The sequence below is a fragment of the Carassius gibelio genome, chromosome A11, assembly GCF_023724105.1.
Source record: "Carassius gibelio isolate Cgi1373 ecotype wild population from Czech Republic chromosome A11, carGib1.2-hapl.c, whole genome shotgun sequence".
In the NCBI taxonomy this organism is placed as follows: domain Eukaryota; kingdom Metazoa; phylum Chordata; class Actinopteri; order Cypriniformes; family Cyprinidae; genus Carassius; species Carassius gibelio.
In genome coordinates, this window is record NC_068381.1 from 3,215,592 (window position 1) to 3,241,161 (window position 25,570).

General features: G+C 34.9%; 2 protein-coding genes and 1 non-coding gene across 5 annotated transcripts in view; 2 read left to right on the forward strand and 1 right to left on the reverse strand.

Moving 5' to 3' along the window:
* Nucleotides 1-16,554, forward strand: part of LOC128022028 (filamin-B) — a 78,224-nt gene extending 61,670 nt beyond the window's left edge. For both annotated transcript variants that reach the window (XM_052609231.1, XM_052609233.1), the window contains 12 exons: nucleotides 296-454; nucleotides 537-740; nucleotides 2,400-2,552; nucleotides 3,590-3,712; nucleotides 6,388-6,654; nucleotides 7,797-7,934; nucleotides 8,009-8,124; nucleotides 10,981-11,113; nucleotides 12,286-12,462; nucleotides 13,889-14,107; nucleotides 14,188-14,376; nucleotides 15,610-16,554. In XM_052609231.1, coding sequence (XP_052465191.1) covers nucleotides 296-454; nucleotides 537-740; nucleotides 2,400-2,552; nucleotides 3,590-3,712; nucleotides 6,388-6,654; nucleotides 7,797-7,934; nucleotides 8,009-8,124; nucleotides 10,981-11,113; nucleotides 12,286-12,462; nucleotides 13,889-14,107; nucleotides 14,188-14,376; nucleotides 15,610-15,797 — 2,066 coding nt within the window. In that variant the 3' untranslated portion in view covers nucleotides 15,798-16,554. The remainder of the gene's footprint in view (nucleotides 1-295; nucleotides 455-536; nucleotides 741-2,399; nucleotides 2,553-3,589; nucleotides 3,713-6,387; nucleotides 6,655-7,796; nucleotides 7,935-8,008; nucleotides 8,125-10,980; nucleotides 11,114-12,285; nucleotides 12,463-13,888; nucleotides 14,108-14,187; nucleotides 14,377-15,609) is intronic.
* A 999-nt stretch (nucleotides 16,555-17,553) lies between these two features.
* On the reverse strand, nucleotides 17,554-25,305 carry LOC128022029 (deoxyribonuclease gamma). Of its 2 annotated transcripts, none has more exons than XM_052609235.1 (9): nucleotides 25,213-25,305; nucleotides 21,866-22,003; nucleotides 21,314-21,402; nucleotides 21,080-21,169; nucleotides 20,421-20,533; nucleotides 20,230-20,342; nucleotides 19,429-19,586; nucleotides 18,937-19,033; nucleotides 17,554-17,943 (listed from the first exon to the last, which is right to left on the reverse strand). In XM_052609235.1, the coding sequence occupies exons 1-9, from the start codon at nucleotides 25,294-25,296 to the stop codon at nucleotides 17,878-17,880; spliced, it is 948 nt and encodes a 315-aa protein (XP_052465195.1). In that variant the 5' UTR covers nucleotides 25,297-25,305; the 3' UTR covers nucleotides 17,554-17,877. The 2 variants fall into 2 exon arrangements, with proteins under 2 accessions (XP_052465195.1, XP_052465194.1); XM_052609234.1 differs by having other exon boundaries at nucleotides 21,080-21,172.
* A 116-nt stretch (nucleotides 25,306-25,421) lies between these two features.
* On the forward strand, nucleotides 25,422-25,503 carry trnas-uga (transfer RNA serine (anticodon UGA)). Its single transcript has one exon. It is a non-coding gene; the product is annotated as a tRNA-Ser (tRNA).
* The last annotated feature ends 67 nt before the right edge of the window (nucleotides 25,504-25,570 follow it).

Here is a 25,570-nt window from a genome sequence, read left to right on the forward strand (position 1 = left end):
ATACAAAACACCATCAACTGTTCATTTAATCCCTAATGTGTTTATACTGATAAGAAAAACCTAAGAAGTAAACAGTAAAAAACCCATCAGATGTGAACTGTCACACTGGGAATTCTGGGAATGTCATTTTAAGTTTATTATCCACTGTATATTATAAGATAACTAGTTCTTTTTCACTTCCATGATTACAGTTCTTCTCTGTTTGTAGTGCAGGGACTTACCTTTACGGTGCAGTTATCTAGTGAGTCTACTTGACTTCTCTAGTAAGATGTATTGATGTTCTTGGTCTCTTCAGAGGACAACAAGAGGAAGTCTCAGGTGAAGCTGGGCTCCGCTGCAGATTTCTCTCTGGATATCCTGGAGACGGATCTCAGTCTGCTCACGGCGAGCATCAGAGCCCCGTCTGGCCGCGATGAGCCCTGTTTGCTCAAGAGGCAGCCCAACAATCACATCGGTAGGTCTGGAGATGTGCCCGATTCTTCCTGCAGACTGGGACTTTGGTTTTGATGACACATGGTTGGTGGTTTCCTCTTCAGGCATCTCCTTCATCCCAAGAGAAGTCGGAGAGCACCTGGTGAGCATCAAGAAGAACGGCCGGCACGTGGCTAACAGCCCCATCACCATCACCGTGGTCCAGTCTGAGATCGGAGACGCCCGCAGGGTCAAGGTGTTCGGTCAGGGGCTGGTGGAGGGGCGCACCTTCCAGACGGCTGACTTCGTGGTGGACACCAGAGAAGCTGGTGAGAAACACTTTAAAGGGACAGTCACTGACATCAGTCTGTCATCCTCAGATTGTTCCAGACCTCTGTGAGTTTCCTTCTTCTGTTGAATGGTGGTTACCAAACAGCTGACGGTAGCCATTGACTTTCATAGTAGAGAAAAAAGTAGTATGGAAGTCAATGGCTACCGTCAGCTAATGGCAGAATTCTTTCTTTCTTTCCTTCTTTCTTTCTTTCTCTCTTTGTTTCTTTCTTTCTTTCTTTCTTTCTCTCTTTGTTTCTTTCTTTCCTTCTTTCTTTCTTTCTTTCTTTCTTACTCTCTTTCCTTCTTTCTTTGTTTCTTTCTTTCCTTCTTTCTTTCTTTCTTTCCTTCTTTCTTTGTTTCTTTGTTTCTTTCTTTCCTTCTTTCTTTCTCTCTTTATTTCTTTCTTTCTCTCTTTCCTTCTTTCTTTCTTTCTTTCTTACTCTCTTTCCTTCTTTCTTTGTTTCTTTCTTTCCTTCTTTCCTTCTTTCTTTCCTTCTTTCTTTGTTTCTTTCTTTCCTTCTTTCTTTCTCTATTTATTTCTTTCTTTCTTTCTCTCTTTCCTTCTTTCTTTCTTTCTTTCTTTCTCTCTTTCCTTCTTTCTCTTTCCTTCTTTCTTTCTTTCTTTCTTTCTTCTTTCCTTCTCTCTATCTTTCCTTCTTTCTCTCTTTCCTTCATTTTTCCCTTCTTTCTTTCTTTTTTCCCTTCTTTCTTTCTTTCTTTCTTTCCTTCTTTCCTTATTTCTTTATTTCCTTCTTTCTTTCCTTATTTCTTTATTTCTTTCTTTCTTTCTCTCTTTTCTTCTTTCTTTCCTTATTTCTTTCTTTCCTTCTTTTTTTCTTTACTTCTTTTTTCTTTCTTTCTTCCTTCCTTCTTTCCTTCTCTCTCTCTCTTTCCTTCTTTTTTTCTTTCTTTCCTTCTTTTTTCTTTCTTCCTTCCTTCTTTCCTTCTCTCTCTCTTTCCTTCTTTTCTTTCTTTCTTTCTTTCTTTCCTTCTTTTTTCTTTCTTTCTTTCTTCCTTCTTTCTTTTTTCTTTCTTTCTTTCTTTCTTTCTTTCTTCTTCCCTTCTTTCTCTCTTTCCTTATTTCTCTCTTTCCTTCTTTTTTCTTTCTCTCTTTCCTTCTTTTTTCCCTTCTTTCTTTCTCTCTTTGTTGTTTTAGTATTACGAATCATTAGATGTTTTTAATAACTGTTGTTTGTTTGATTAATTATTAATTAGGTTATTTTTTATTTAACACAATAATAATCAGTAACGTCTAATTTATGATATAATATAATTCCTAAATAATATCTTTTAACAAAGATATTAGTGTTAAATGTAGAAAATGACAGGTGTTTCATCCTAACCACAATAAATATCATAATCCTGTTTTCTCAAGCTCACAAATCCCCTTCATTGCTAAGAATATAACCCAAACAGTTTGTGCAGAGCAGCTCAAAGCTGGAAATAAGAAAGTAATCGGTACCACAGCGGCAAATCATTTCCCACTTACCCAAAGAACTACAAATATTTATGCAATTAGTCGTTGATATAATAAAGGTGTCATAATAGTTCTTGTTGGATTAATTTCCCATGCATTCAGGTAGCATGTCGTTTAACATTAATAGCATGATGCATCTAATCTGTGGCAGTTCTGAGACTCATATCGGTCTTCGTAGGGTACGGTGGTTTGGCGCTGTCCATCGAGGGTCCCAGTAAGGTGGACATACAGACAGAGGACATGGAGGACGGCACCTGTGGCGTCTCGTATTGTCCCACCGAGCCGGGCACCTACATCGTGTCCATCAGATTTGCAGAAGAGCACGTCCCAGGTGAACAGACTTTCCTGCTCAAGCATCATTCAAACCTTGCGTATCATTTATAATGTGCTCCATATAAAGTGTAATTTGACTTTTTCAGAGATTATTTGGCAAAAGACAGTATACAGAATTAAGTATTAAGCGTATTGTGCAATATAAGTCATTTTCTAGTGCAATGACTAAATTCTTTATATATGAAATCAAACTGTTAAAAAAAATTGTTCACACTAGATTTAAATTTTATTTTGTTCTATTTATTTAATATATTATTTAATTATTTTATGAGTAATTTTACCTTTTGACTAATAAATAAATTCATTGTAATCAATTAAACAATCTTATTTTATTTTTTATGTGTTTTTTCGGAACACATACATGAATACCTTTTTGTTTTTAAAAATAAATTAAACAAAGATACTATTTTTTTATTTAAATAATAATACATTTTTTAATTATTTATACCTTATATAAACTGTATATATATATATATATTTTTTTTTTTTATATATGTAAGGTGTGATTTGACCTGTTTATTTGTCAAAAGACTATATTAAAAATTGAATACTAAGCATTTTGCACAATATATACTGTATGATGACAGAAAATACACTTAGTTTACAAAATTTTTTAAAATATTTTATTTCAGATAAATGCTGTTCTTTTGAACTTTCTGTTCATCAAAGAATCCTGAAAAATAATATGTATCACAGTTTCCACATAAATATGAAGCAGCAGTGATTTCAGCGTTGATAATAATCAGAAATGTTTCTTGAGATCATCATATTATCATGATTTCTGAAGATCATGTGACACTGAAGACTGGAGGAATGATGCTGAAAATACAGCCGTGCATCACAGAAATAAATACAATTTTACTGTAGATTCACAGTATAAAAAACAGTGATTTTAAATGGTAATAATAATTCACAATTTGACTGCTTTGTACTATATTCTTTGATCAAATAAACACGCTTAATCAGCATCAGAGATTTCTCCTTCGTTCGTTCTCATAATTCTGTGTGACGTTTATTGCATCTCTGTGTTCACAGGAAGTCCGTTCAGCGTGAAAGTGACGGGAGACGGTCGTATCCGCGAGAGCATCACTCGGCGTCAGACAGCCGCTTCAGTCTCTAGTGTGGGAAGTGTTTGTGATCTCAACCTGAAGATCCCAGGTATGAAACTCCCTCGTATCAACTCAATGAAGACTCGGTGAATCCTGATTCAGATTCTCCTGTTTTAAAGTAGAATAGGCCTGAATTATTTACCACTTCATCCACTTTATGTCAGAAGGTCACTGTAGCTCAGTCTTCGACAGGAACGGCAGGCACCAAAAAGCACAAAACAAATGAACGTGCTGTTGTCCTGCTGGCTCACGTCACGTGGTAAAGCCAAAACACATGGCTCTGGGAAACAAGACGACGTATGCAGGCCGTGCTGAAGTGTCTGCTTTGATTTTCAGCGGTGCATGCTGGGAGATGCTCACACACGTCTCACGCTGACGGAAACGCTGCCTCATTCATGTGAAGTGTGTCGCTTGGCGCACGGTTCGCTAAATCACTTCCAGTACGAGTCTGAGATGTCTTACTGTGTGAGAGAGAGCAGTTTTCTCCTCGTTTCTCTAACAAGCACAAACAGTGTTTAATAAGACGATGTTGGTCATTTTCTAGTGCATGTCACATTATTCAAAACTATTTAAAATGGAAAATTAAATAGGAACATAAAAAGAACATAAAATAGGATTGTTTATTACAATAAATGAATTTATTTCTACCAAAAGGTAAAATAAAGTTTCTCAATAAATAAATATATGAATTTTTTTATATATTTATTTATTGAGAAACTTTATTTTACCTTTTGGTTGAAATAAATTCATTTATTGTAATAAACAATCCTATTTTATGTCCTTTTCTTATTGCACAAATATGTTTTATATACAAACTAGTAAGATAATACCTGTAGGTTAGATGGATGATGTAAATTTGCCCTGTGAATTTTTTTTTTTTTAATAATTATTATTCGTTTTTTATATTTCTAATATTTTTAATAATGTAGTTTTATCTTTGGAACAAATAAATTAATCAATTGAAATAAATCAAACAGCCTTATATATATATATGTGTGTGTGTGTGTGTGTGTGTATATACATACACACATTTTAATTTATTAATCCAATGAGATACTATATGAGAATTGGGTGGATATTTGATAGCTGTGAATGCCATTTGTGAAATGTAAAATTATTTAAAAAAATTTCATCATATTATTTCACCTTTTATACATATTTTTCAAAAAAAAAAAAAAAAAAATTACACCCAATAAAATGTTTTTAGTTAGCCCAACATAGATATGCTATATTACAGTAACTTCATGACAAACAGTATCATTATCACGTCTTAAGACATATTTTTAGATCACAATTTTTTAAAAAGAACAACTTTGCCATTATGTTTCACATTAGAGAATGCAAAAGAGCATGTGATGTCATCCTCGCGTCAGTCTTGGTGTGAGCAGGCCTTCAGTTGTCCAGTAAAACTAAAGCCGGATCATGCAGACTGCTTCCATGAGTGATTTGATTGTATTGATTTGAATGGAGAGTTAATGGAGATCTAACACAGGTCACACAAACCCTCACTTCATCCCATATTCACCTGAACAACTCTGAGCTCATATATAACTGACAAATATCAGACATGCTTCCTCTGTACTCTATTATCTTTTTCCCAACTTTCCTGTTTTTCTCGCCTGATGCAATGCTTGTTCTGTCCTTTGTGTTTCTTCACTTGTTTCTGTCTTCTTTCTTGTCTTTTCTGCGTCTGTGACTGTCAGTGACCTGGTTTCTTCTGGCTTTGGCTCTTGAGTTGCTCTCTGTCGCTCCCACTGCTCTGTTCGGCTCGGGGTCAAAGGTCAGAGCAGCTCAGGGTCGACACGCTTTACGGTGGGCAGAGTGTGGGTGTCCATAAAAGTAGTTTATTATCCTCTATAATAACTAAAAAATAAATATGCATGTAATCTTTTTTGCTCATTACAAACAAAGTTACTTTATCTTAGTAATGAAAGTTGTGAGTGATTACTTCACGTTGTAATTTTAATGTTTTGTCATTTTATTTCGAGGTAAAAAGAGACATTTTTACACCTTCATTGTTCGTTACAGGATGTGTTTACAAAAAAACTGAAAGATGACCAAAGCAAAATTACTAAAACTTCAAATGATATGAAAATAAAATCTGATTTACATTTGAAATATTTTAATGTAATTTTATTTCTTGTTAAAAGGGTGGGAAATATCTTTGTCATCATGTCATCTTTTGCTCATTACACCATGAATTCCTTAAAAAAAACTAATATTAATTACAAAAACACAACAAAATTACTATAAATGTAAATATAATTAAAGTGAAAGCTGAAAATATACTAATTAAATCTAATTAGGATTTTAAATGTAATAGTTAAATATAATTTTATTTAAAGTGAAATTAAAAAAATATATATATTATTTTCTTTGCTTATTGCACAGTGCATTGTTTACAAATTACAAAAACAAATTAACAAAATTACTAGAACTTCAACTAAAAATAAAATTTTAAATAAATGAATAAATAAAATTCTAAATATTAACAAAAAAATTATATAAATATAATATAATTGTACTAAATTGGCTCTTCTTCCGTTGAATGCAAATAGAGATGCTTAGACAAATGTTCATGCTGCTTTCAGTCTTTTTGTGTTGTATTGTAGAAAGCAGCATGAGGGTGATTTAAATAATGAACAGTAAGTCTCGTCTCTGAATGTTGCTTGAAAAGCCTTGAGAAAGCTCAGACGTCGGTCCCATCGCTCTCTGTTCTCCCAGGAATGGATCTCCAGGACGTCTCGGCGCAGGTCACCAGCCCGTCAGGAGCCACCGAAGCGGCTGAGATGGTGGCGGTGGGAGATCACACCTACTGCGTGCGCTTCGTGCCTCACCAGATGGGCGTTCACACGGTGAGCGTGAAGTACCGCGGGCAGCACGTGCAGGGAAGCCCCTTCCAGTTCACCGTCGGCCCGCTGGGAGAAGGAGGAGCCGGTCAGGTGCGAGCGGGTGGGCCGGGTCTGGAGAAGGCCGAGATGGGGGTGCCAGGTATGAACGCTGATGAAATGTTATTGTGCTTTTATGTTGTTGTTGTTTTAAGTACTTCTTGCAATGATTATTTCTATTTTTTTCTTTTATTTATTTTTTTATTTTATTTAATTTTTTTTATTTATTTTTTTCTTTTATTTTATAATTTTATATTTTTTAATTTTATTAATTATTTTATTTTATTTATTATTTTATTTATTATTATTAAATTTCCATTTATTCTAAGATTGTAGTTGAAGGAAAAAAAAGTGGTAAAGTTTGTAAAATATGGTGTAATGGTGGTGTAACAGTTAGTTTATTTAGGTAATATTTCTTGTAATGCCTTTGCATAGATACATTACATAGTTTTTTTAATGTACAGTAATATTAGCATAAAATTGCAAAATAACTTTTATTTTAATATTTTAATTACATTTTCATTTTAGTTGAAAAAATTTAAAATTTCTTTAAATGTTACTTTGAAAAAAAATGATTTGTTTATGTTCTTTACTCAAAATGTTATACATTTGGTAATATTCGTTGTACTGCCTCTAATTTATTTTAATACAATTCTGTATTTGTTTTTATATTTTTTAATGTACAATAATTTTAAGTTAAAATGCAGAAAATATCTTTTTTTATTTTACATTTTACATTTTACATTTTCGTTTTAGATAAAAAAAAAACCTGAAAAATCTCTTCCATTTATTTTAATATTTTAATCTAATTTTAATTTTAGTTAAAAAATAATTAATACAAAAATTAGTAAAAAAGTCATATCAGGGTAAAAAAAAAGCTTTTTATGCTTTTTATTACACTATATTATTCACCATAATTTCCATAAAGAAATGTTAATTTAGTTACTTTCCAAATGGTGATGTTAAATAAAATTATAAATTGTCTGTATGTTCGTATGCCTATATCATGTTGTACTTTCTGTAACTGAATTATACACTGATTTCATTTTAATTTCAATCGTAAATATGTAACCTAGGCACCTTCTTAAGATATTACACATTATATAAATATTATAAAGTTATATTTTTATTGTAGTATTTATTGTTCTGCCTGTAATTAAATGTTTAATTCATTTTAATGCTTTCATTTAATTTAGTAAAAACCTCCTTTAAACACACGTTCATCTCATTCCTGTGCTCGTGTAGCGGAGTTTAATGTGTGGACGCGTGAAGCCGGCGCCGGGGGTCTGTCCATCGCTCTTGAGGGTCCCAGTCGTGCAGAAATCAGCTTTGAGGAGAGAAAGGATGGATCCTGCGGCGTCTCTTATGTAGCTCAAGAACCTGGTATAAACACACACAAGCATCCGTCCTGTGCTCCGTCTGGAAAGCTGTTTATCCCGAGCAACTCTGTTTTGCAGGTGACTACGAAGTGTCTATAAAGTTCAACGACGAGCACATTCCTGACAGCCCTTACCTGGTTCCCGTTTACGCTCCTGTGGACGACGCTCGGCGACTCACTGTTACCAGTCTTCAGGTGAGACATGAGGAAACATCGACACAGACGCATGTCCACAGCTATTCAGTCCTCAGACTAGCCAACAGTGCTTTCAAATTAATAGCATTAAATAATATTTAAATATATTAGCATCGGTGCTTTAAGTGGGCCGGTACGCACCGGTACTCAGTACTGCCACTTCCAAATATAGCTCTTGAGCGTAGCGCCACCTCTCCGTGCGCCCAGAACGTGATTTTAGCAGTTTTTAGAGGTTTTTTTTAATCCTTTGCCTGCGCTGCCGCTTTTCAGAGCGCCCTTCACAATGCACGCTTCCTAATTCTTCCAGGTTCGGAGTATGGAGCGTGAATCATTTGAACCAGTTTGGGAGTTCGAAGCGGGTTCGCAAATCATTTGAATCAGTTCGAGGAATCGGAGCGTGTTCGCGAATCATTTGAGTCAGGTCGGGAGTTCGTAGCGGGTTCGCGAATCATTTGAGTCAATTTGGGGATAGCGAATCAGTTGAGTCAGTTTGGGGATCGCGAATCATTTGAGTCAATTTGGGGATCGCGAATCATTTGAGTCAGTTCGGGAGTTCATAGTGGGTTCGCGAATCATTTGAGTCAATTTGGGGATAGCGAATCAGTTGAGTCAGTTTGGGGATCGCGAATCATTTGAGTCAATTTGGGGATCGCGAATCATTTGAGTCAGTTCGGGAGTTCATAGTGGGTTCGCGAATCATTTGAATCAGTTCGGGAGTTCGTAGTGGGTTCGCGAATCATTTGAATCAGTTCGGGAGTTCGGAGCGGCTTCGCAAATCATTTGAATCAATTCGAGAGTTCGTAGCGGGTTCGCGAATCATTTGAGTCAGTTCGGGAGTTATTAAAAATAACTTGCACATTTTATTTATGTTCAGTAGTTCTTTCTAGCTCAAGCAAATCCACAAACTAATAACAGGATTTATTATTAAGGGCGCCTGTTGACTGCTGTATATAAAACCCCTTCAATATAGTTGTTGTTACCTCAGGGGATGAGGTGAGTCATCAAAAACAAAACAAAAAAACATAAGATAATTTATTTTTGCTATAATAGAGTACCGGCACCTCTTTTGGGCCACTTGTAGATGGCGACACAAATTACAAATACATTTTTCAAGCTTTTTCAACTGAATAAAACATCACCAAGGCTGCATTTATTTAATTAAAAATACAGTAAAATTTTGAAATATTATTACAGTTTAAAACCGCTGGTTTCTATATCAGTATATTGTAAATTGTAATTTATTTCTTTGATCTAAAGTTGTATTTTCAGCATCATTCCTCCAGTCTTCAGTGTCACATGATCTTCAGAAATCATTCTGATATATTTCTGATTATTATCAGTGTTCAGAACAGATTATCTACACTACTTGGTGTGTATATATTCTCTGGTGATGGTGTCTGTGAATAGCTGGTGGACATCAGTCGTCTTTGTGTGGTGTTCTGGTGTTTCTCTTGTGTTTCATTTAAAGGCTTGTAACAGAACCAGCTCTTGTAAAGCTCACAGTAGAATCAGTTAAAGCAGAGAGAGGAAACCACACCGACCGCTAGAAACCTCCATCCAACCCTTACCCATCATTCTCTGTAGTTTAGCAAACCCTGTAGATGGTCTCTTGTCAAATGTTGGTGTCTCTCTCAGCTTTAGCTGATCTTAGGTGAGCTCAGGTGAGAGATCAACATCTGAATGTGTGATGTTTTATATTTGTGACCCTGGACCACAATTTTTCAAAATTTAGATATATGCATCATCTGAAAAATTGCTGAATAAATCAGCTTTCCATTGATGTGTGGTTTATTAGGATCGGACAATATTTGGCAGAGATACAACTATTTGAAAATCAGGAATCTGAGGGTGCAAAAAAATAAACAAAACTGAAAAGAAATATCACTTTTAAAGTTATCCAAATTAAGTCCTTAGCAATGCATATTACTAATCAAACATTACGTTTTGATATATTTATGGGAACTTTAAAAAATATCTTCATGGAACATGATCTTTACTTAATATCCTAATGATTTTTGGCATAAAAGAAAAATCTATTATTTTGACCCAATCGATGTATTTTAGGCTATTGTTATAAATACACCCCAGAGACTCAAGACTGCTTTTGTGCTCCAGAGTCACAAATACTTAGCTTTTTATTACTTTTATTAAAAAATAAGTAATTTATTCATTATTATTTTATGATTATGCCATTTGATGCACTTTATAAACATTTAAAACCATATAATTTAATAAATTTGGATTAATTCGTAATTAAAAATATATGCATTGTATCCGTAAATATACTGTTTGGGGTCACTAAGATTTATTTATTTATTTATTTATTTTTTAAGAGATTAATACTTTTATTGAGCAAGGATGCATTAAATTGATCAGAAGAGACAGTAAAGACATTTCTGTTGTTACAAAAGATTTCTGTTTTAAATAAATTTTGCTCCTTTGAGCTTTCTGTTCATCCAAGAATCCTGAAAAACAAAAATACCAGTTTTCACAAAAATACGTAATACGAAAAATACACTGTTTTCAAAATTGACGATAATCAGAAATGTTTCTCGAGCAGCAAATCAACATATCAGAATGATTTCTGAAGATCACTGAAGACTGAAAATTCAGCTTTGATCACAGAAATAAATTACGTTTTACTGTATGTTCACACAGAAAACAGTTGAATACTATTTCACAATTTTTACTGATTTTTCTGATCAAATAAATGCAGCTTTAGTGAGCAGAAGATCCTTTTTACTGACCCCAAACTTATAAAGGGTAGTGTATCAAGGGTAGAGCATCAGCAATCCTTCCCAGAATGCACTGGTGTGTGTGTGAGAGATGTTCTAAGCTGTGGGTTCACTGATGTAGGAGTCGGGGCTGAAGGTGAATCAGCCGGCATCATTCGCAGTGCGTCTGAACGGAGCAAAAGGTCACGTGGATGCTAAAGTTCACAGTCCGTCCGGAGCCCTGGAGGAGTGTGTGGTGTCTGAACTAGAGCAAGGTCAGAGGATCAGGATGATGAGATTAAATCATTTTCTGTCATAAAAATATCTGTTTTATTACCCAGTAAGTTATCATGAATGCACATTCACAGCCCAGTTCACTTTCATAAAATGATGCATTTCACTCAGAGTTGTGTGTGTTAGATTCAGAGTGAAATCAGAATCACAACCCATTTATATTTATTACAAGCATAACGTCACCAAAAATCCTGTTTTTGACTGTGTGACAATTAGCACAAAAATCTAAATATTACATAAACTTAAATATATTAAATGTAAACTCAAATATTAACTTCTGTAATAAAAATGTTATAAAAAATTGAATAAAGTTAAATGCATAAAATATATACACTTAAATATACAAAATTTTTATTGTGTTAACTTAAATATTATATGTATAAATGTAAATATATTAAATATATATATTTTTAATAATCTGGATTGTATTTTGTATTTCATACTAATGTTTATTAACATGCATTGTCCCTGTTAAATAAATAAATGTATGGAAAATATTTAATATATAAACTTAGGAAAACATTAAATATTTTACACATTTCGATATCGATTTAAATATTACATATAAACTAAAATATTTAAGTTCAATAACTTAAATATAGAAAATATTTAATATATAAGATTAAATATAAATTTCATTAATTACAAGTTTAAATATTTAATGTAAAACTTAAATATGAAAACAGTAAATATTAACTATATGAACTAAAATATAGAAAATGGTAAATGCATAAACTTCGGTATTTTTAAATATTGAATATATAAACTATATAAAATGTATAAAGTTCAGTATTGCAAATAATAAACATATAGAAAATGTATAGACATTTTGACTATATAAAGTTCATTATTGAAAATGTTCAATATATAAAATATTAAATGCATAAACTTATTAAATATATAAAGGTATATAATGTTTAATAATGAAAATATTAAATATCAAAACTCAAATATAGAACATTTTAAATGTATATTAACTTAAATATTTAATATATAAACTTTGCTATTAATTTTTTTTATATAATACATGCACTTAAATGTAGAAAATGTGCATAATATGATATCCTTGATTGACGTTATTTATGTCATGTTTATGTTATCTACATTTATGTTATCTTTTTGTTCTCTGGTTAATTTGCACTTTGTTTTCCAGACAAGTACGCCATCCGTTTCATCCCACGAGAAAACGGCATCCACATGATTGACGTGAAGTTTAACGGGACGCACATCCCAGGCAGTCCGTTCCAGGTCCGTGTGGGAGAACCGGGACAGAGCGGCGATGCTGGCCTCGTCACCGCTTACGGTCCCGGGCTGGAAAGAGGAAGCACAGGTGACACTCAGTACTCTCTGGCACAGGGCTAAAAACAATCATGCTAAAATAAAAGCCTACGCACGGTTTCCCGTTCGCTGTCAATCTGTGTTTTCCACACTATGAATATTAATCTCTGCATGTTTCCTTTGACTTGGCATGTGGAGAGGAAGTGGCTCACGCTGAACACACTTATTGTTTCAGCAAAATGATTTAAACAGAAGGATCTTGGATTACCTAAGCTCTTTCTCATGGATCAGATCCAGAACAAATGTATGTCTTCATGCTAACTTGTCCAGTTGAAGAAAAAGAGTAAAGCTCATGGAGGCATGCATTAATACGGTTCCTTGAAATGTATTTCAGCTGCATAAAACTAGAGCAAAAAGCCAGAGGGTTGACTTGGAGGCAAGAATAAATGAGGTTTTATGATGAAAAGTGTCAGAATAGCTGCTTGTGTCTGATAGTGAGTCGACTGATCGCTGTTTATAATTCACAAACTGTGTTCACAATAAAATACACACACTTTAATCCATCATGCATGATACTGTATATATAAAGCGACTATAAATATTTCCCAATTCTACATTAGTAGCAAAATACTGTAGACTCTCACATCATGACCTCATTAGGTTGCATGCATTATTCATTATATTATATTAATATTATCAAAATAAATTTTAATCAGTTTATATACAATTAAATTATATAAATTAAAAGTACCTTTATATTTATTAATGTTACCTGATATTTAATTCATATATTATATTATTAAATAATCAAATAAATTATTTATATATTATTAAATAATATAAATTAATACATTTATATTTATAAATTTGATTTCATGTTTAATTAATTTATATTCAATGATTAAAAACTATAAATAACTGTATATATTTATATATAATTTAATAATCTTAATTAATAATACATTCATGTTAATAAATTCGACCTCATTTATTATGTTACATTATAATTAAAATACTGTTTATATATAATTAATAATATCAATTAATAATGCATTTTTATTGATGAATTTAATCACGTAGTTTCTTGTATAACTTCAAGTTCAAATGTTTTGCATTAAAATCCAGTTTTTTTTTTTTTTTTTAAATGTAAGCTTAATACTTGATCGAACTTTCAATTATTTATTTATGGCCTGAAAATAAATTAATGTTTTTTTTTATGGTATCACTTTGTTATTCACTATGCAATTTGGCAAATGCAGTAGGATGTTTAGTTTCCATGCATAAAGCCTACTGCATACTATAGAAAGTAGAAAAGGATGGTAGCATGATATTCTCACGATGATGCCAACACTGATGGCTGACAGGAAACAGGAAGTGAGAATATTGTAGTTGTCATGAAACAGTTTATCATACTTTCAAAAGCAGCATCCTACATTCTCGCACTCCCGTCATATTGACTCTCACGTCTCGTCTGACAGGTAACCAGGCCGAGTTTACCATCAATAACACCAAAGCAGGAGCGGGATCTCTGGCCGTCACCATCGAGGGCCCGTCGAAGGTCAAGATGGAGTGTCAGGAGTGTCCCGAAGGCTTTAAAGTGCACTACACACCAATGGCCCCTGGGAACTACATCATCACTATCAAATACGGCGGCCCTAACCACATCAGCGGAAGCCCGTTTAAAGCCCGAGTCACAGGTGAGCAGAAGCGGACCGGTCTGAACTGAAGTGGTGTTGTTGGGTGCTGATGGACTGAGATGGGTTTGTGTGGTGTTCAGGGCCACGGCTGGTGAACGTGACGAACGCCAGTGAGATGTCCACTCTGACGGTGGATCCGGTGAACCGGGCGAGGAGCACGTCTCCCAGAGCCGCTTCTGACGCCAGTAAGGTTCTCAGTCGAGGTCCTGGTCTCAGCAAGGCCTTCGTGGGCCAGAAAGCGTCTTTCTCTGTGGACTGCAGTAAAGCAGGTGAGATCTCGGGTTATTCAGGACAACTTGAGCATGAGCGAGATGACCTATAAAAGTGGATTAAATTATAAAAGTTTATTACAAATGCGTACGCATTCAACAAAAAGCTGATGCACTTTACATTCTGTCCTAAGCTCCTACAAATCCTAATCAAGTGTATGCATATACTTCAGCATACTTAAGACCAAAGGTTCATTTATTATATGTGACCCTGGACCACAAATCCAGTCATAAGTATCATTTGTTATGATCTGACAATATTTGGCCGAGATACAACTATTTGAAAATCTGGAATCTGAGGGTGAAAACAAAATCACTTTAAAGTTGTCCAAATGAATTCTTAGCAATACATAATACTAATCAAAAATTAAGTTTTGATGTATTTATGGTAGGATATTTACAAAATATCTTCATGGAACATGATCTTTACTTAATATCCTAATGATTTTTGGCTTAAAAGAAAAATCTATTATTTTGGCCCATGTAATGTATTTTTGGTTATTTTTATAAATATTTATAAATAATTTTTAATAAAATGTATAATTTGTGCTCCAGAGTCACATATATTTTATAGTTTTACATAAATACCATACAGAAGATACACAGTTTGGAAAATGGATAAATGATGAGTCATTTTATTAAACTGCATTACACAATACATTATTATTATTAATAATAATACGAAGAAGAAGAATAAAAAATTTTATTATTATTTTTAATTTTATATACATTTATATAAAACATAAATTTCACTGATTCTGGGAATAAGGGTCAAAACAGGTTTTAAAACATAAAAAAATGTTGTTGTTTTTTCTAAAAATGTATGTTAATCCACTTCATTACTACGTTTGTTTCAACTCAGTTAAAAAGCATGATATTTTAATTTGATTCACACAGTAACAAAGTCGAGTCTTCATTTATGTAATGATGAGGTTCTATACATTTTCCATTTTCCTTTTTAATAATAAACACACATATATAGATATATATGTGTGTGTGTGTGTGTGTGTATGTATGTATAAACCTATGTTCTTTGAGAATGTAGATATATTATCATGTAGTTATATTCATGAATCCATACTTAACACATAACATACGATCATAAGAATGATTAATTGGTTGATTGATTAACCCTCTATTATGGCAATATTGCCAGAGCAGCATGTTATACTGGGCATACTTGTGTTTACCATCTGTTGTCTACTGTATCCTTGTATTTGTGTTTGTTTCCAGGGAAGAACATGCTGCTGGTCGGCGTTCACGGTCCTCTGACGCCCTGCGAGGAGATCCTGGTCAAACACACGGGAAACATGCAGTACAACGTCAGCTACGTCTTAAAGGAGCGGGGCAGCTACATTCTGGCTGTGAAGTGGGGAGATGAGCACATCCCAGGCTCCCCCTTCCAAGTCACCGTCCCATAATCCCCTGGTGTTAATCAGAAACACTCCTGATGGAGAAAAAGACACTGTACAATAACAACTAGAAGACCTTCCTCATTCTGTTGAACTTTGCACTTGATCAGGTTTTTGACTGGAATGTGACGCATTGTGACAGTAATGTTGACGGCATGTTGCATGAATCCATCTCTTGATTTAGTTCAGCATTGCGAGTCTAAAGATGAGTGTTGAAAAGTTAAAAGACGGTGTATGAACAAACCAGTCAGGCTTTCACACCCAATCACTCTTTACTACTGATATTGACTCTAATCGCTCGTCTCTTTCTAACAATACTCACACTTTTAATGCACATTTTATAACCTTTCCATGTCTATGTTTGATTCTCACTGCATGTACGGAAGTGACATTCATTCGCTCATAAATCAAAGTTTCATGCATCACTTCAAATCAAGCGAAGTGCATTCATTGAGTGTATTTATCTTAACGGGTTTCACTGCTACATATTGAATCGTTTTCATGAGAATGACGGTATGTATCAAGATTTTAGACTCCAGAGAAGTCACAGTAATAGATTTATGCAGGTCTTTCACATTCTTTGTCTTAATTCTACTAGTTTTGATACTCCAGTGGTGTGAAGTATTTTGTGTTTTAAGGGCAAGAGGGGACTTTTAATTGTATTTTGTATTTAACCATTGGTGCCTTATTGTGAAACCTTTGAATAGATTCGATGTAAATTTTGCTTATTAAAACTGACTGGAATAAAGAATTCAAGATTTAAGAAGCTGGAGCCTCAATATTTATCACGAGTTTTCTTTAACAACATTCTCTGAGGGGGAGTAAATGACCGTATGTCTTTATTAGTGAACTGTTCCTTTAATTGAGGAACTCTGTTCTGTTTAGAATTAAGGTGCCACCTTGATTGAGAATGTTCCGTTGTTACCGTAGAAACGACCCTGGATTACAGATAAACATTCCTATTTCTAGCCCATTATTTAATGATTTCCTTTGCGTTGTATTGGCAGGGCGAAGTCAATGTGAGTTAGTTAGCTAGTCATAGATGATTAACTTTCATTGTTGATAATAGGAAAATATCATGTTCAGAAATGTTCTGCTGCCGCCTTCAGGACAAATCTGAGAATTGCAAAACCCGCTTAAAGGGTTAATTCAGCCAAAACGATTTACATTGTGTATATCAACGATTATAATTGTTTATATAAATAAAGTTTCATATTCCCTGAAAGAAAAAAATAAACAATTTTGTGCATGTGAAACTATCATTGGAATGGCAAAAATATATAAATATTTGATGAATTTTAATTTTCATTGTCAAGGCAACATTTCTATTTTTCTGAACTTAAAATAAAACCGTTAACAAATGATAATAATAAAAAATAGTTTATAACGTCTTAACTGCCACTTTTGACAATTTAATGCATCCTTTCTGAATAAAAATATTAATTTCTTTCATAAGAATAAATCTCACCGACCCAAACCTTTGAATGGGAGTTTATATAAAAACAAATATTTTTAATAGGATTATTATAAAATGTCTGGATGAAATGTCAAACACTAAACTGGCTTGGTTTCTTCAGGTGACTGTGAGATTGACTGTAAAACTGTAAAAGATCTGGGATTGTAAGAAACATTTTCTATGCCAGGAATGGCCATTTTAATATTCACACAGTAACTGATCAACTCTGATGAAACACCAGTGCATGTTTTCTTCACCCCACTGAACTTGAACAGATGGTATTCACCTTAAATCTAATAGTCTGTGTCATTTACTTGAGTGGAATGTTTATTAAAATGAAATCAGAAAAGTATACATGCAAATGTCAATGTGAAGCACTTATACATGTGTTGTGATTAATTAATGGAGAAATGTAGATGGATTACACTTGCAATGTCTTGCAAAGTCTCACAGAAACTGGTAAATCAACACTACAGACCGCTGGCTCATAATTAACAAGTAAAGCACTGAACACTTGATTTCTGCATCAAAGATTATGTTAGAACTCGTTTATTTTCCTATAAGCTGTTTCTCATTTTCATCTGTAGGATTAATGAAGCAGGCGAGCAGTAAAAGTGTAAATGGAGAAGATTATTATCGTTTCCTCTGTGCTTGATTTACTGTGATGCAGAGCGGGAAATGATCACTCACTGCCAGAGCCTGTGGAACACACACACAGCTGTTAGTGTTTCCTTCACTGACCGGGGCAAGTTGTCACAGATTACACATAATCAATGTTATGTCAGGCTTATGTGTAGTAAACTTTTAAGTAAAAAAACTATATGTATTGAGAGTAATTAACACAGGAGAAAACATACAGTTGACTGAACATACACTAATTATTGTAGTGCATGTTTGACACTGATGTGTGAATAAAAGATATAAAAAAAGATATAAATACATATTATATAACATTTGCATTTAACAACTTTAAGTGATTTATGAAAAGGCACAATATGGCCGATTGAGGTTAAACTAGGTGTTTGAAATAAACACACAACTACTGCAAGAAAAAAAAAGCATAACTGTGATATAACCTGTGACAACTTGCCCCGGTCTCTCTTAATCTTGTCATTTGTCAATTCTGTTTAAACTTTTTCCATCTAGGGAGCATCGGAGCTCAGATATTTATGTTTTGTTACTTTTGTCACAAACATACAAAATCGTTCAAAAGTTTGGGGTCAGTAAAATTTTATTTTAGGGAAATTAAATGTATATATTTATTAAGCAAGGATTATTTAAATTGATCAAAGTTGGCTTTCAAGACATTTTTTATGTTACAAATGATTTCTATTTATATTAAATGACAGATGCTTCCACAGATATATTAATCAGGTGTTGATAATAATCAGCAATGTTCCTTGAGCATCAAATCAGTGTATTAGAATGATTTCTGAAGATCATGTGACACTCAAGACTGGAGTAATGATGCTGAATATTCAGCTTTGATCACAGATATAAATTACATTTTTAAAATGTATCCAAATAGAAAACCGCTATTTTAAATTGAAAAAATATTTTACAATTTACTGTATTTTTGCTTATACAAATGCAGCCTTGGTGAGCAGAAAATACTTATTTTAAATGCATTAAAAAAACCTTTACAGACACCAAACAGTAGAGTAGATTAGAATCTCATGAGATCATATTTACCTCCTGCTCAGTGAGGTCAAACTCCTCTTTAAAGTTAAACACCTCCACTGATTCAGGATTCACAGCCTCAGTCATCTTCCCTCCACGGAGGACAGCCCTGCAGCACAAGAAAATGGGAATGTGTTGGTCATCACATGAAGTTAACAGAGACGTTAGGGGACATTTGTCCTTCATAACATCAGATGAAATTCCTACACTTTCTTTTTAGACCCTCGAGAAGTGTGCCAAATACAACAGCAAATCATAATACACTAGCAGAACTCGATTAACTTGTCAAAAGTTCCAGCACACTTCTTACTAAGGTTATAAACACCAAGGTCATGAGTTTGATTCCCAGCAAAAGCATGAACTGGAAAAATATGTACCTTGAATGTAATGCAAGTCTCTTTGGATAAAAGTGTATGCTAAATGCATAAACGTTAATGTAACCTGACTCCTAGGTTGTCAGTTCATGACAACAACAACAGAACAAATGCAGTGTTATCTGTCTACCTGTCATAAGCACATTTGGTAGATGTCTTCACCGAGGTGTCCAGCTGGTCGCCCGTCAGCCACACAAACTCAGTTTCAGAGCGCAGACGGATGTTCACCCACTGTCTCTTTGGAACGTAACGGCAGGCGGCGTTGAAATCCCCCATGATGATGAAGTTCTGACAAAATTAGACAAGATGAAAACTTGAGCGAGGAAACAGGAACTTAGAGGAAACCAGAGATGCTTTGAGAGTGAAACCAGGTGTGCAGAAGAAGAAGAAGGAGGAATTTGTTTGGCAGGTGTGCTAAGAAGACTAATGTGTGGCTATACTATTATACAGTAGGCTATGTGAAATAGATTTTGTGAATTGTTGATTTTATTGTTGAGGCACTGAATATTATATAACCCAGTATGACAGACATTAACCCAGCTACAAAACTGAACGTTCTCAGAAAGTTCTGGCAAAGTTATGAGCAAACATTATTTTAGTAACGGTAATGAAACGTTTGTTCAGAGTTATCTGGTCTTTAATAATGTTAATAGTACAAAACATTATTTATACATCATTCACGGAACGTTTCAGTTGCAATGTGTATCTGTTTCTTTTTTAATGTTACTACTTGTTTCAGAATGTTCAGAGAACATTTAAATGTAACAATGTTTACAAAAATGATCAAATGGAATGTTCCTTTAACCGCGAAAAATCATTTTTAAAACTGGACGTTTGGAACGTTCAGATAACATTAGGAAATGACGTTTCTGTTTCTAATCGAATCATATGTTTGTGAGTTGGGAGTCTGAGAGAGAAAGGCTTCGCTCACGTCTGAAGGCCACAGCTGAGAAACATTCTGATAAACGTCGAAGAGTTCGTCGATTTCTCTCACAGCCGCTTCAGGAGCCGTGTGAATGGGAATGATGACGAAGTCCGTGACTTCTAGTGAGACAGATGAAAATATGTTTGGCATCATTTCATCATCGGTGTGGAGGTCTAGGTTCACCTTTCACGTCTCACCCGTTTTTGGAGACGAAAACCACACGACGAACGGTTCTCGAGCAAAAGCGTCTTCATCTCCGGTTTGAGCGTCTGGATACTGATATACGGATTTCACAGACAACATCTTCTGCCTGTTATGATCAGAAATGAATTATTATTATAACCTGATTTCTTTTTTTACTCTTGGTAGATGCATATGGAAACCTGGTCTATGCTGGCCATTTATCGCTTTCTATTGGTGGCTTGATGGAATATATGGCCACTACAGAAAACAATTAAACAATTTCTTAATGGTTGATAGATGGTTTGTAATGGTATTTTTGTGGAAACCATTATAATTTCTGTGATGGTTTACTATTGTTTTTCTCAGCAGGGAAGTCCTTATACCAATATCTAGCAACTAGCAATAGTTTTAGACAAACTATTAAATGTCTGCTGTGCGGCTGCACCTTTGGTAAACCAACATAAATTTCTGTTTTCTGCTGGAGTCAAACCTAGAACCCCCCCCACCCCCAATTTTATTTTCCCACAGGAAATTTTAGATAACATTAACACTAAATGTAAAAAAAGCATCAATCCACATGCATTGTGTATCTAAAGAAACATATATGAACCTATTCTTGCATGCTGCTATAACATTAATAATGATTTAATATTTGTTGATAAATTACACATACCTGTAAATGAAGGCATATTGCTCCTTGTATGACTTTCTCCCGAGTCTCTCACTAATGACGGAGCTAAATTGATTTGCTCGTGTCCTGGACCTGCTGTGGAGACATTTTGCAAAGATTTAGTATTTTGTTTGTCATTTTACAGTATTCATTGAGACTTCATGAGACATTTTGTGTTATTTATCTATCTCATGTAATCAGAAATGTCCTGATGTCTGTTGTATTTAAGCAGAGCACCTGTTCAGGTGAGTCATGAGTTGATTAAACGCTTTTCCTTTTGCATCTTTGATCTCCAGGACAAGCATGAGGTCACAGCGACTGATGCTCTGCAGTGTGACAATGTGAATTCATTCATTTCATCACTGTTTGTTTATGCCGTGAAAATCACATCACAATGTAAGTATCATTCACATGTCCAGTCACCAGAATCTGAACATTTTGTACCTTGGCAGATCTGAGCAATTAATGAGACGACAAAACGTCTTGTTCCTCTTATAATGACATGCAATGATGTTTAGAAACATAATATTATCTGGTTTGTTATGTAAAGACATTTTCTTCCTTTACACAGTAAGTCAGTGGTTTAGAGAGTGGAACTGCAGCCAAGTCTTGTATTGGTGAGCGTTTTTCCATAAAACCATACGAAGTTCATTATACATTCAAACATGAATAAAACACAATACAATTTAAAGTAGTGAATTATGAAATATACATTCAAATAGCATCCAAGCGTTTTGAATTTTGCATTAATTATTAAATAGAATGCAGTATTAAACATAGGACGCTCACCTTCACTATAATGTCCAGCACATCTGGTTTGGAGATTTTGCCCTCTCCGAATGACTTTATGTTGAAGGAGCAGATCTTGAGAGCCGCAGCTCCTCCGAGGTTCAGCAGCAGGATCAGAACGTTCAGCATCACTGCCAGCTGGAATAAGAGGTAAATCTGTGGACTTCCTTCAATTAATACTGTAACCAAACACTTCCTGATTTCTTCTGATGGCCACATGTTTTTCTGCATTCTGCCGCAATGAGGAAAGAGTAGATTCCTGTTTTCAGATGTATTTGAAACTGTCTTACAGATTTAGACTGTTCTTCTTTCTTGTGTATGTGGACCTAATTGATCAAATTTATTGTACATTTTCAATTATTTCTTAACTTAAAAAAACATTCAAAAGCTTTTTCACCTGAATAATTACACAACATTTAATCCCTGTTGATTAAAAAAAAAAAAAAAAAAAAAAAAAAAAATATATATATATATATATATATATATATATATATATATATATATATATATATTAGGCAAAATATTTTTTTTTTACCTATATTTTTAAAAATCCGCTTTCGAACATGTGGGCATTTAAAGGGGAATACACAGTGCTTTAAGTGGGCCGGTATGGTACCACCACTTCCAAATCTAGCTCTTGAGCATAGCGCCACCTCTCCCTGTGCCCAGAACGTGCTTTTAGCGTACCGGTACATTCATTCGGACATCTGTTTTAATAGAGGTCTTAATCCTTTGCCTGCGCTGCTGCTTTTCAGAGCGCCCTTCACAATGCACGCTTCCTAATTCTTCCTAGTTCGGAGTAGTGATGGCCGATTCGTGAACGAATCGTTCAATTTAACCGATTCTTCTTAGTGAACCGGTTGAACCAGTTCACCAAATCGAACTGAATCGTTTGAAACGGTTCACGTCTCCAATAAGCATAAATCCACAAATTACTTAAGCTGTTAACTTTTTTAACGTGACTGACACTCCCTCTGAGTCAGAATAAACCAATATCCCGGGGTAATCCATTTACTCAAACAGTACACTGAATGAAATGCTGTGAAGACCGAACTGAAGATGAACACCGAGCCGAGCCAGATAATGAACAAACACGCCCACTGCTGGAGCAGTTCTCATTCTCGAGTCAAGAACCGGTTGCTTCGGTTTTCGGATCACCAGTACACTCAACCGAGAATCGTTTCTGTCGGACGCGTCCGATTTGAGAACCGATGAGCTGATTCTCGTTCTCGAGTCAAGAACCGGTTCCTTCGGTTTTCGGATCACCAGTACACTCAACCGAGAATCGTTTCTGTCGGACGCGTCCGAATTGAGAACCGATGAACTGATGATATTGCGCATGCGTGTAATTTTGTAAGTATTTTGTTAAACATCGGAAAGTGTGATAAAATAACTATATTTTATTATTATTTTTTTTATTATTTTTTTTTTTAGATTAATGTTTCCAATCTGTATATTGTATATAATGTATAGGCCAAATGGGTTTTCAGGGAAGTTGGACAATAATTAAGACTAAAGACTCTTATGTTTAATAGGAATAAGGGATGATTTATGAGATATCAGTACTGTATTTATAGTTGATGACATTCACAAATTGAGTTTGTAGTAAACAGAACATGAACACGAGTAGAGCAGCTGATGACACTGAACTGCAGCACGTGCCGGTTAGAGCGATTCTCGTTCTCGAGTCAAGAACCGGTTGCATCGGTTTTTTGATCATCAGTACACTCAACCGAGAATCGTTTCTGTCGGACGCGTCCGAATTGAGAACCGATGAACTGATGATACTGCGCATGCGCGATTCAGCGTGAAGCCAACTGACTCACAGCATGTCTGAACCGAAGGGATTCTTTTGGTGATTGATTCTGATTCTGTACTAGTAATGTTATGAGCGCGGGTATTTCGAGGGCTTGGATGAAGGGCAATCTGGCGAAACGTAAATTCATTTAATAACAAATACATCGCAATGGATTATGTTTATTAAGTGGATCATGGTTTGTGCACTGATGACACCTAATTTATTTACTTTATATCTTCAAGACTTAAATCCTCATATGCACATTATTGCTGTTACTGTATTTAGGTGTTGTTGCAAAACTCAAATGTAAACTTTTCATTATTATGAGGTTTTAACTGACTAAAGTTATGATTACTGACTTTATATATTTGAATGTTTGATAGATGTGACGCCATTACGTCATCGCCAATGACGTCATTACGTCGAGCGTGAAAGAACCGATGAACCGGTTTTTTCAACCGGTTTATTGAATCGAACCGTCCGAAAGAACCGGTTCGCGGAAAAGAATCGAACTTCCCATCACTAGTTCGGAGTATGGAGCGTGTATCATTTGAGTCAGTTCGGGAGTTCGGATCAGCTTCGCGGATCATTTGAATCAGTTCGAGAAATCAGAGCGGGTTCGCGAATCATTTGAGTCAGGTCGGGAGTTCGGAGCGAGTTCTCGAATCATTTGAGTCAGTTTGGGGATAGCAAATAATTTGAGTCAGTTTAGGAGTTCGGAGCGGCTGCGGATCATTTGAATCTATTCGAGAGTTCATAGCGGGTTTGCGAATCATTTGACTCAGTTTGGTGATCACGAATCATTTGAGTCAGTTCGGGAGTTCGTAGCGAGTTCGCGAATCATTTGAGTCAGTTCTGGAGTTCAAAGCGGGTTCGCGAATCATTTGAATCAGTTTGGGGATCGCGACTCATTTGAGTCAGTTCGGGAGTTCATAGCGGGTTTGCGAATCATTTGAGTCAGTTTGGGAGTTCAAAGCGGGTTCGCGAATCATTTGAGTCAGTTTGGTAATCACGAATCATTTGAATCGGTTCGGGAGTTCGTAGCGAGTTCGCGAATCATTTGAGTCAGTTCGGGAGTTCGTAGCGGGTTCGCGAATCATTTGAGTCAGTTTGGGAGTTTGAATGCAGTAATGCAGTAGCTCTTTCTAAGGGTATTTTTTAAAAATTATTTTGCACATTTTATTTATGTTCAGTAGTTCTTTCTAGCTCAAGCAAATCCACAAACTAATAAAAGGATTTATATGTTGACTGCTGTATATAAAACCCCTTCAATATAGTTGTTGTTACCTAGGGGGATGAGGGGAGTCATAAAAAAAAAAAAAAAAAAAACGGAAAGGAAAGGAAAAAAAATAGCCTATAATAGAGTACCGGCACCTCTTTTGGGCCACTTAAAGCACTGGGAATACATCTCAGAAATTATTTAAATTGTAATTTAAGTAGCCTTTGGTGTAACATCTGGTTTCACAATGGAAATGACACAGAATAAAAAAATAAAAAAACAGCATATCTCTGTCTGAAAATTTATCCAGAAAGTACCTGGATGACCTACTTCTTCCTCCCGGATTCTGATGTGTGCATTTGATGGACACTTTACTAGGTGAGAGGATTTATGAATGGCGGGGAAGTTTGACATGTAACAACATGGTGGATGTAGTATGTCCGAATATCATTCCCGAGTCCCCTACTCAGACAATATGTACAGTACTTTAAATGGTTGCTGTCACTTTAAGAGAAGTACCAGATGTCGTTGCAAGCACAGCTGCGATGGCCGAGTGGTTAAGGCGTTGGACTTGAAATCCAATGGGGTCTCCCCGCGCAGGTTCGAACCCTGCTCGCAGCGACGGATCAAATCTTTAGTCAGAGCAGGATTTTACATTTACATTTATTCATTTAGCAGACGCATTACA